We start from the raw sequence: 12259 nt of genomic DNA, 5'->3' as shown, positions 1-12259 counted from the left end.
AAAGGGAGCTCCTCCTCCCAGCAGCCAGCCTGTGGGACCCCGGCCAGAGGATGCTGTGAGCCCAGCCCTGTCACAGAGGAGCCGGGCGGCCCTAGCCTGCGAGCGGCCCGCTGGCCCCTCAGGCCTGTAACACAAGGAGATGGGGCCTCGGGTCTCTCACCAGGCAACGGCGCCGGTGGAACTCACTGCCACAGGACGTCACTGGCTGTGCGAGGCCGGCAGCGCCCCGGGCCGGGCCCCCGGCAGCTGCCCCGCCAGCCGGGCGCGCGCGGCCCAACCGCCGTGAGGGGGCGAGCCCAGCCTTGGCGCCAGGGGCACTCCCCCCTCCCCCGTTCCGTTGGCCATGCGCGTGCCATGGCGGGCTCCGCCCCCTCGCGCGCGGCTCCAGCCGCTCCTGCTTTGCCAAACCGCAGTCGCCAGACATCCCTGCGCTAGGGGAGGGGCTGCCGAGCGCGGCGCGTGACGGGCAGGTCGCTCGGCCAGTCCTAGCGCTCCGCTCCAGCAGCCGGCCAATCGGCGCCGGGGAGGCGTTGCCCGGCGGCCGGTGCCGGAGCAGGGAGCGGCGCGCAACGTTGCCGGTGCTGCTGTTGCTGCGCGGCCGAGCGACCCCCCCATTGTGTGCGCCGCCGCCATGTCGTCGCCCTCGTCGGCCGGGGAGCAGTACGAGGAGGAGGAGGACGGCGCCTACGAGAGCCAGGCCAAGCGCCTCAAGCCCAGCGCCGCCGCCGAGGAGGGCGAGATCGAGTACGGCGGCGCCGAGGAGGGCGAGGGCCGCCGGGAGAAAGCGCCGGGCCCCCGCGGCGGGGGCTTCTCGGGCGGGGTGAGACGGGGCAGGGCGCCCGCTGCGGGGACGGGCGGGGCGGGCTCTGGGGGAGCTCCCGGGGGGGCGGGGGGAGCCCCCGGGGGGGGCGGGCTCTGGGGGAGCCCCCGGGGGGGGCGGGGCGGGCCCTGGGGGGGCCCCCGGGGGGGGGGGGGGGCGGGGTTCCCGAGAGGAGGGGTTGGCTATTGCTCCGTTCCTGCTGGATGATGCAGAAAAGAAGTTGGCGGGAGCAGCGGGGGGGCTGGGGGGGCCAGGGAAGAACGGCTCTCTGCGCCCCTGGCCTTTGGGGGGGGTGGCCATCCCTGGAGGTGTGGCAGGGAAATGCTGTTTGCCCCTTCTCCATGGTGAGAGACAGGAGGAGCTGCTGATTTTTCCCATCTGGGGGGGAGGGGTGATGCTCGCTATCTTACCTTTTCCCTCCGCCCTAGGGGAAGGAGGCCAGGCCTAGCTGTAGTCCTGAAGGGGTAGAGAAGATGGTCTGGTTCTGTGTTTCATGGTGAGCCATGCTGCCATTTGAGGTATAGCCATCACAGCCCTCCTGCCTTCTCATTGATGGCTGTAGCTATGAAACCTGGAAGGAGAGAGAAGGGTTTTTTATCTTGCTGTCTTGCATTTTGTCTGGCAAGTTTAGCAACATACCCATAGATTTAGAAGAAAACAAACAACTAATCCTTCTACAATGCAAATGTCTGAGCGAGTATGGGGTTCATTATTTTTCCATTTTACCTGGCTCCGATGATTGTTGTGTGTGCCTATTTGTAGCCAAATAGTGAAATGGTGTCTTTTCCACATATCTGCACTGGATTTCTTAACTATCCAGTTTGTTTGTGTGAATTTTTTTCTGTGTCAACCTTCATCCTTGGAAAAAGGATCAGATGAGATGATCATTACTGTTCAGTAGAAAACGTTGAAGTTCAGGAAGCCTTTGAATGTTGGTTTGTGTTTAAAAAAAAATTGTTCTGCACCAGAATATAGGAGTTTGGTGTTGTAACGCTAGTAGGGTTGGGTTTTTAGGGGGTGATGAGAGAGAGTTGGCATTGTGAAAGATTCTCTGCTGGTAGTGTCTCTTCATCCAGTGAACTTTCTGATGGCGACAGCACTAAATCAATTAGGAGAAAAAAATCCAAAAGTAAACTGCGTTATTGGTACACCATTGAAAATTAGCTTTTGAGTGCTGTAATTGACTTAGCAAAGCAAGCTTTAATGCACAACTAGATGGTATTTCTGTGTTTGGATGTAACGTAACTTTAGAACACTGCATCTGAGAAGTCCAAAATGTTAGTAAGTTCCATCCGTGGACAGATTCCATATTGATTTTGATGAAAGCTGGAAAAACCTGAAGTTGGAACTGGGGGGTCAGATGGCACCCAGGCATCTGGTTCGTACACTCATCAGTTTCATCCATTTGTGTAATCGTCTAGAGATCAAAGAATTGATTGATGGGAGCTGTTAACACTTTCCAACATAATATCTCATTTCAGCTCTGCCCTTTCAGTACTATTTAAAAATGTTGATACCCTTAAAGTTTTTTGCCTGACAGATAAAAAGTAGTATGGGTGTGAGAGAATGTTATGGACAGTGAGGTGGCGCACAGAGCCCTTGCCATGTGGGCAGTGGAGAACACAGGTATGGAAAGGATGTGGCTGAAGGACTGCACCGGATGATATATTGAACCTGTGACATCACGGAAGAGAGGTTGCAGAGTCTCTGAAATGGTGATGGGAGGGCTGTATGCCTTATCTTGTAGAAGGTAATAGAAGAATGCAAGTAGTTCCTGGTTTGTGCAGTGTGCTTAGCATACACATGCAACGGTGTGCAAACCTGTAGTGTGTAAACAGGGGAAAAAGTTGCTTGCCTTACGATTTTGCTATATTTATGAAGGAAAGAAAAAAGAGGTGGTGTTGAGAAGAGAACCAGTGGTGTAGGAAATGTAGCTGCCCCCCTGGAAGCCTCCTGCTTGTTGTGCAGGTTATGGGGGGGAAGAAGAGGGAGGGCTGATGTCTGGGTGTCCCTCCTCCCCCCACTCCTGTACCCCATCTCCACACAGAGAGAAGGGTGATGGCGGGGGGGGAGCTTGGCAATGCAAATCTCCATCACTCTTACACACTGCTTGTGTCTGTGATTCTCACAAACACACACTGTCCTTCACTCTCATCTTCCGACCCAACACATACATGGGAGGTTGTTGTTACTACTTTTACTGCTTGCAAAGTGGGTTATTTTTGCTTTGTGACTGGTCTGTGCATTTCATAATTTTCATTTCTCTTACGCTTAAATTTAATTTTTTGAGTAGTAAGTTCTAAAATGCCCAACCTGTCGTGCCTGGAGTAATTATCCCTATGTTAAATGCTGCTCTTGGAAGTGACTGGCATGTCCTTACAGCCCCTGAGAAAGACAGAGCGGTGGGGGGGAGAGGCGATTGTCTCCACGCTGTCCTTGCCTGCAGACACCACTCCTGCGGCTCCCAGTGATCAGTAATGGGGAACCATGGCCAGTAGAAGCTGTGGGCTCAGTGCCGGTAGACGAGGGGCAGCACGTGGCACCATGGAGCCATTGCTGTGCATGCCAGCTGCTTTCAGGACTGGTGCAGGGCCAGGGCAGGGGTAAGTCTGCCTTAACCCCACTGCTCCACCACCCGGAAGCTGTCTGTTACATGGTTCCTAGCCAGAGCCTGCATCCTGAACTCCTGTGGCAGCCTTGAACCTCCTCCTGCACCTAACCTCCTGTCCCAAATGAGTTCCCTGCACCCAAAAGCCTTCCTTAAGCTTGCACCCTGCAGCCCCTCCTGAACCGCAATTCTCCGCCCTAGGCTAAGCCCAGATCCCCTCCCACACTCCAAACTCCTTGGCCCAAGACCAGAGCCTGCAGCCTAAAGCCCTACCCCAGCCTGGTGAGAGTGAGTGAGGATGGGAAAGGAGGGGGGATGGAGTGAGCAGGGTGAGGTCTCGGATAAGGGGTGGGGCAGGGCCTCAAAGAAGGGGAAGGAAGGAAGTGGGGCAAAAGTATTTAGGTTTGAGGTAGCTCTTACATTGGACTTGCATTGAAAAAGTGATCTTGTGGTTAAAAAGGTTGGAGACGACTAATCTAGTCGCTTTGAGCTTAAAAAAAGGGGGGGCAAAGATGTGTACGAGGAAGAAGAGACGAATGATGAGGTAAAAAAACTTTGTGAGTTTGTGAGACTACTGAAAGGGAAAATACGTGGGGGAGAGAAAAAGTGCAAACCAGCGAGACCAACTGAAAGACAAAAAATGGAATAGAAATTAATAGCAAAATGTGAAGATTTATAGAAAATCTGAATTGGGGATGTAAGAGTTTAACCGTTTCAGTGGTTAACCAATAAGAACTGCTGTTTCCATTACAATTAAACTCTCAACCAATGTGCACCAGCTGCCTCCCCACGCTGTGATCTCTGCAGTATCAGAACCTGCAGTGTGGGGCAGCAGCCGACTCCCTGGCTGTGCTGTGGGCTATACGCTATAAACCTTATATTGCAGGGTGCGCGCTGGCTGCTGGCCATGCTCTGGAGGAGCCGACTGTGCTGCGGGCTCTGCAGTATAAGCTTTATGCTTGCAGAGCCCATGGTGTGTGTAACTGCTAGGATTTTTAACAGTTACTAGGAGTGTTAAATCCCATTTAATTATTTAACCGGTTAAATGTTAAGTGTGCCCAGTTAACTGATTGAACGGGAGCCAGACAGCGGGAGGGGCTGATCTGCCCACTCTCGTCACATTAGAGTGGCCCCTGCACTGCCATGGGCAGGGGCTTCTCTAGCCCAGCTGCTTTTACCCCCCCAGCCTGCTCCCCCAGAGCCATGTCCACCACCTGCCTTTTAAGCCCCACTCTCTCCACCCCACCCCCTTGCTTCGGAAACAGATGACAGCATGGGAGGTTGGGAGGGCAGTTGGCTCCATGGGAGTCATTGCCCTCCTTCTCCCCCATGTAACTGCTGAAAATATAAATAAACATCCTGAGTGCTAATGTGTTCTCAGTAGTGACAGATGGCAGAACAAGGAGCCAGGGTCTCAAGTTGCAGAGGTCTCGGTTGGATATTAGGAAAAACTATTTTATTTAGACAATGGGGAAGCTCTGGGATGGGTTCCCTAGGGAGATGGTGGAATTTCCATCCCTAGAGGTTTGTAAATTCCGGCTTGACAACCCTGGCTGGGATGAAATAGTTGCCGTTGGCCCTGCTTTGAGCTGGGCTCATGACTCCTTGAGGTCTCTTTCAACCCTGTGATTCTGACTGATGTTTGTTCTGGAAATTAAAAGCTTCTTGACTTAATTCTCAATTTCAGGTGTATTTACTGCTGAGTAAAGTTGGTAGTACTAATTAATTTAGTCTGCTGTTCTTGGTGCAGGAAAAGATTGTCATGCCAGCGGCCTGGGTGGAACTGCTGGGAAGCAAAGGAGTTGGTGCAGAGATACCTCAGTGTAAAAAGGGAATGTTCATATTGATAACAAGCTCTACACTAACCTGAAAGGCGTGGTTTTTGATGGTGTCAATCTACATATGCTATAAATAACTGCCTTTTTATGTTGCTTAGCTGCCTTTGCTGATGCTGATATCAGTGGGTCAGGATACAGTGACCACTAGAGCAGTGGAAATACAATTCATGGCCATGTCCTGAATAGCTACAGCGTACAGCACTGACAGTGATGACTGCTTTTTCAGACCATTTGTTTCTTTTCTTGGATTGAGGATTATTTAAGGGGGAGGTCTTTTACAACAGCTCAGCTATCTTTCTTCTGCTATATATTTTAGAGAGTGATTCTGTCTGTACAAGGACTCCTAAACAGTAAGAGTTAGGACTACCAAATTTGGTATTGAGCTGATTTTTTATCATAACTTAAAGCAAGGTCAAGGTTTGGTTGTGCCAGGACAATGGGATGTGCCTGGAATGGGACTGCTTTTCATAAAACCAAACAGAAAAGAGACAGAATCACCAAGCAGATGAAAGGGGCTGGCTGGGGACCTGACTCCTGCACCCTCCTAGTCCTGTGCTCTGAGTCCCACTCATCTCCCCAACCTTGATTACTACACTAGGCCCCTGTCAGCCCCTCACCACCCCAATACTGCCTCTTTCATTCTCAAAAACCCCAGTCCACTGCCCTGAGCCCCCTACAGCCTCAAACAATGCCTTTTTTAAGAAATCCAAAATAAAAATTAACTTCCTAAAAATAACTGCTTTTTAAAAAAAAAAAATACAATCATTTAAATAAAGCATATTTTTTTAATTAAAACATAATTGAGTTATGTGGCTTCCTGACTTAGGGCTGAACTATATAGTTTATATACTTCTGCAACTACAGTAGACTTCCGATAATCCGGAACCTATGGGACCTAGGTGGTGCCAGATTATCAGATATGCCGGACTGTCAGGAGGTACTCTAAGCTGGTTTTTATATATATATATATATATATATATATATATATATATATATATATATATATATATATATATATATATATATATATATATATATAATGTGTGTGTGTGTATATATATATATGTGTGTGTTCTTAACCCTTTTTATTGTACATACTGTATACAGTATACTGTAACGTTTTAGTTTTTTTAAGCCTTTTTTACCCTTTTTGCTCAGTTCAGCTTCTGCCGCTGTTACCTTGTGACTCATTTTTTGCCGAAGCTCACTCACTAGGCTCTTGCCATTTTGATGCCGGACTATCAGGAGTGCTGGACTATTGGATGCTGGACTATTAGAGTTTTACTGTATATTGATTTAATTAAAGCAGCACATCCCTAGTGTGGACATCATTACTAGAATGACCATAATGGGTCAGACTAGTGGTCTGTCTAGCTCAGTGACCTATTTTCCAAAAGTGGCTGATATCCACTGAAACATTTGTTAAATAAGTTAATTATTGAGTGATCCAGCCCCTGTCATCCAGTTCAGCTTCTGGCAGTTTTGTAGACTCATAGGCTTTAAGCCCAATACAGACAATCATGATCATCTAGTCTGGCCACAGAACCTCATTCATCCACTCCTGTAATAGACCTATAAACTCTGACTGAGTTACTGAAATCCTCAAATCATGTGCTTAAGCAGGAGTGGGGAACCTCAGGCCTGTGGGCCGGATGTGGTCCCTGGCTTGCCTTGATCTGGCTCCCAAGGCTCAGACCCAGGCCCCGCACTGGGGACCCTGTGCTGGCTCTCCAGCCTCCCCACTGCTTTACCGGTGGGGCTGGAGCGCACAAAATCTAGTAGATTGCCCCCCCCCAGGCTCTGGTGTGTGAGGAGAATGTGAGGAGTGTCTTTCTCCTCAGTCAGGGGCCATATCAGTGAGGGGTTTGATTTTAGGGTTGGGGTGAGAAACCCCTAACTGATTTTTTTTTCTCTGAATCAGTGGCCCTCGACCCAAAAAAGATTCCCTACCCCGTGTTAGTTTTCAAGTTACAGAGAATCCACCATTTACTCTAGTTTCAACTTGCAAGTGACCCATGTCTCATGGTGCAGAGGAAGCAAAACACTCCCAGAGTCTCTGCCAATATGACCTGGGAGAAGATTCCTTCCTGACCCCAAATATGGTGGTCATTTGGACCGTAGGCATGTTGTTAAGAACCAACTATTAGATACTTGAGAAGGAATTTTCTGTAGTAACCCAGAGCCCTCACTGTCTGTCTCATTACTTACTGTTGAAAGTTATTTACTATTAGCAGTCACAGTGGCTACATGCCATTGTGCTATCATACCATCCCCTTCATAAACTTGTCAAACTTGGTCTTGAAACCAGTTAGGTTTTTTGTCCCAGATGCTCTCTTTGGAAGATTGTTCTAGAACTTCACTCCTCTGATGGCTAGAAAACTTGGCCTAATTTCAAGTCTAAACTTGGTGGTGGACAGTTTATATCCATTTATTTTTATGTCAGAATTGGCGCTTAACTTCCATTACTTCTCTCCCTCCCTAGCATTTATCCCTTTGATGTATTTATAGAAGGTGATGATATCTCCCCCTTAACCTTTCTTTGGATAAGCTAAACAAACCAAGCTCTGAGTCTTCTCATGAGGTGGGTTTTCTATGCTTCTGATCATCCTACTAGCCCTTCTCTACACTTGTTCCTGTTTGAATTCATTTTCCTTAAACATGATATGAGACACATGAATTGCACACGGTATTCCAGATTAGGGATGTTAAAATGTGGGTATTTAACTAATTGAGTAGTTGATAGAATTTTTATCAACTAATTGATAGGCAGTCCGGCTCAGTTCCAGCTCACAGCGGGTGCGGGACCAAACCTCACTGCGGCTCTGCAATTTAAAAAGGCAGTAGGAACCGTGCAGCCTGCTCCCTGGCTCCTACTGCATTTTAAATTGCAGCATCACAGCAGGGTTTTGTCCTGCACTCAGAACTGAACTCAACTGGCAGCAACTCCTGTGTGCAGGGGTCTCATTGGGGATTTGGGACTCCCCTGCACATGGGGACTACTGCTGTGAAGCAGCCCCTGCCCACAGCTGGGTTGCCGTAGACATAAGTCGGATCCGCGTAACCCGGGGACTACCTGTATTCAGTTTCATCCCCTTTTTTACTCATTGCAGTTTTCACGGTCCTCCAGATCATCTTACATAATATTCCAGTCTTCTGTATTGTCAGTACTTCCTAGTTTTTTTTCTATCTGCAAATTTTATTAGTATGCTCCCGCTTCTTCTGCCAAGACTATTAAAAGCCAGCTTCCCATGTGCACCCTTCCCCCCTGCACCCTGCTGCCTCTGATACAGAGTCAGTGGGGGTGGGTGCCTGCAACCATGCAGATTAACTAATGAGCCCAAGCTTATTGGTTAACCATGTACACAAGTGCACGTTAACATCTGTAGTCAAATTAATGGGCCTGTGGAGTTCCAGAACACTTTTCCCCCTTCCTTAAAAATTGATACTTTATTGGTAATTCTCCAGTCATAGGATATGACACACCCCCCCCTCCAAGGTTATGGATTAAATTAAAAATCCTTGCTATGAAGAATCCTATGGCACCTTAAAGACTAACAGATTTTGTGGAGGATGGGGGAGTGTGCGCATGTGGGTGTGTTCACTAGCATATCAAAAGGAAGGAGTGCGGCCTGGTCTACACTAGGAGTCTAGGTTGAACTTAGCTGCATTAAGTTGATTTTCTAAACAGCAAGTCCACACCACCAAACCCGTTCCAGACTTTAAGGGCTATTAAAGTCGATTTTTGCGCGACTCACAAGGAGTTACCACAGAATTCAAGCTTGCGTTGTTGAATTGGCAGTTGTGCAGACACAGTGCTTTGAAAGTCAGTGTTCTTGGCCTTCCGGAGGTGTCCTGCAGTGCTCCTCAGTGACTGCTTTAGCCATGACTTTAATTTCTTCTCTCCAGATGAACAGGAAAAGCCCTGGGCAGACAGCACACCTTATCATCAGTTCCCAGGGTCGCAGGCAAGCATCAGAAGCCTATCTTTGGCTGCCCTTGAGTCAAGCATCAACACTTATACTTGAAATATACAAAGAAAATCTCCTTAAATCAAACTCTCAAATTCTTGTGGCATTTTTCTTTCTTTGCCTATTTGTAATTTCAAAGTTACTGTTGATGGAAATATATTAAAATCGGCTTGTGTGTACAGTGAAATGAACATTAACTGACATTTACTATTAATCTAATCCTTCCAAGTTTAAAGCATAATCTTCAGCAGGAGCCATATCATGTCTGAGGGGTAGCCATGTTAATCTGTAACTTTAAAAACAAGTAGTGCTGTGGCACCGTAGACTAACAAAATATATAGTATCATGAGCAAAACCCACTCAAACTCATCTGAAGTGGGTTTTGTCTATGAGAATTCACAATACTATTTATATATTTGTTAGTCTCTTAAGGTGCTACGTAATTTAATATGAATGCTGTAATAGTGGAATGAAAGTGCCTTATACCAGTTTAGCTTATACCAGTTTAGCTTATTTCCCTTCCTGTATGGGCAAACTGCATCCACATGGTTAGTGGTTTGTATCAATATGGTTTTTGGTTGTTACTGTTTGCTTGTGTAGACCAGTCCAAAGCCTCTGTTGCTGCCTGTGCTCTCTTAAAATACTCATTACCTGTAAATCTGTTTTTAGATATTTATCACTGCAACCTAGACAGCCCTAAAACTAAATGCATGAGCATCCTTAGGATTCTTCTTTACTTAGTATTTTTTGTGCTTAACGTCCAGAACAACAATTGAGGAAGGGGAGTGTATGGTGCCAAAACTGTAGTCTGTAGATCACTTGCAGCCCAGTGACTTACCTGGAAAGTGGGAAACAAGGAGTCAGCCAACCTGCTTTTGCCATTGCAGAAAGAGGAAATGGATGGTGCCCTCCGTGATGGAAATGCAAGTAGATTTGCTACCAACCATCAGGAGAGGACAGAACAAAGAAAAGAGAAAGGGAAAATAGAAACTACTGTCTTTCCTCAGCTCTCCATCTTCTTTAAATATCTGCAGCTGAAAGCATAATAAACTCCTGTTTAATTCTGTAACTGTAGCTTTAGACCTCAAAGATAATTCAGGAAATATGTTGTGATTTATGCAAATATAGTTGGTGCTCTTCTCTTGCCGCCGCCGCCACCACCACTCACCTTCAAAGAACACTTGTTGCAGTTTAAAACAATATAATCTTGCAAGTATCTACAACAATCTGCTACTAAAACTAAGATTTCAAAAACAATGAGTCCTTTGGCACCTTAGAGACTAACAGATTTATTAGGGCATATGCTTTTGTGAGTAAAACCCACTTCATCAGATTAGTTGGAGTGGAAATTAGAGGCAGGATTTTACTCCAGAATGAATGCTACACAACCAGAAAATTTACTTTTCAAGTTTACCACCTCCAGGAAATATCCTTCCCCTCAAACAGTCCTGAATCCCTCTGCCCTGCAAAGTCATTCCAGGAAAATTACTGGCACCAGGCTGCAAAGAAGTCATACAAGTAACTGCTTTTTGGGGGAGGTCTAGGTTGGATATTAGTAAAAACTATTTTACTAGGAGAGTGGTGAAGCACTGGAATGGGTTACCTGGGGGACGGGGGGTAGACTCTCCATCCCTAGAGGTTTTTAAGTCCCAGCTTGACAGAGCCCTGGCTGGGATGAGTTAGGATCAGTCCAGCTTTGGGTAGGGGGTTGGAGTCAATGACTTCTTGAGGTTCTTCCAGCCCTATGATTCCTATGTACAGGCAGTCCCTGGGTTACGTACAAGATAGGGACTGTAGGTTTGTTCTTAAGTTGAATCTGTATGTAAGTCGGAACTGGCGTCCAGATTCAGCCGCTGCTGAAACTGATCAGTTTCAACAGCGGCTGAATCTGGACGCCAGTTCTGACTTACATACAGATTCAACTTAAGAACCCCAGGCATCCCCAAGTCAGCTGCTGCTGAAACTGATCAGCGGCTGATTCCAGGAAGCCCGGCTGATTCCGCTGCTTTGCTTCCTCTCCCTGGTCTGCTGGAGACCAGGGAGAGGAAGGGCCCCGTTCGTAACTGCGGATCCCACGTAAGTCGGATCCGCGTAACTCGGGGACTGCCTGTATACCCCTGCCTCCATAATTTCCACTCCCAACTCATCTGATGAAGTGGGTTTTACCCAGGAAAACTTATGCCCTAATAAATCTGTTAGTCTCTAAGGTGCCACAGGATTTCTTGTTGTTTTTGAAATCTTAGTTTTAGTAGCAGATTGTTGTAGATACTTAGTTTCAAAGTAATTTATTCACTGGCTAATTTAAAGTTTGCGAATTCTGGGGTTGCTTATAACAATTTCAGTGCCAAAGCCATTTTCAGATTGTAACTGCAGATACTGAGGACAGTAATCTTGGCAATAACAGCTCAGAATCATTTATTCAGAACTCTGGCAGTAGAGACACATTACAGATCTTGCTTTTGCAAGAAACTCATGTTCAATGTAGTTAGTGCACACCTGAGTACAAATAAGTATATAAACCACTGCAAACCCATGTCTGTTTAAATCAATTTCCATGAATTTGCAAGCTCAATAAAAGATTGTAGGAAAGGAAAAGAAGAACTGCTTGAACTGTAAGAAAGACAGTCTTAGAAGCCAATTTACATAACGTTTAAGTGCTTATATCCTGAGGGGAGGGGTGAAGACCCCAGGTGAAGTTGTCTACTCTGTAGTTGGAAGACATTATACTTCTGCATGGATATATTTCCATAAAATAGAGCTGGTTACAGTTACACTGGTTAACTTCATATGGCACTAATCTGCAATGTGGCAGGAGTTGATCACCATAGCTGTTTGTCACAACTTATTTAGTATGCCTTCAATATCTAACTTTTCCTGCTGACTTTGTATCTTTTAGTGTCAGGTTCCCTCCTTTATTAATCTTTTCTGTTTTTAGGTGGAAATTTACCATGCTTGTTCTTACCTCAGAGATGCACAGGGAAAGATTAACTAAAAATTACCACTTCGAATATTGCTGTGCATAAAC

The 12259-nt window shown here is 46.8% G+C and overlaps 1 protein-coding gene across 1 annotated transcript in view; it reads left to right on the top strand.

The window, feature by feature from the left end:
- Positions 1–509: 509 nt before the first annotated feature.
- HNRNPLL (heterogeneous nuclear ribonucleoprotein L like) overlaps positions 510–12259 on the top strand; it is a 49458-nt gene continuing 37708 nt past the window's right edge. Inside the window, exon 1 of the mRNA XM_075925834.2 lies at positions 510–820. Coding sequence (XP_075781949.1) covers positions 632–820 — 189 coding nt within the window. The 5' untranslated portion in view covers positions 510–631. The remainder of the gene's footprint in view (positions 821–12259) is intronic.

The sequence above is a fragment of the Pelodiscus sinensis genome, chromosome 3, assembly GCF_052426305.1.
Source record: "Pelodiscus sinensis isolate ZL-2025 chromosome 3, ASM5242630v1, whole genome shotgun sequence".
Classification (NCBI taxonomy): Eukaryota; Metazoa; Chordata; order Testudines; family Trionychidae; genus Pelodiscus; species Pelodiscus sinensis.
The sequence above is the reverse complement of the archived record's forward strand: the minus strand, read 5'-3'. Positions and strand labels throughout refer to the sequence as shown.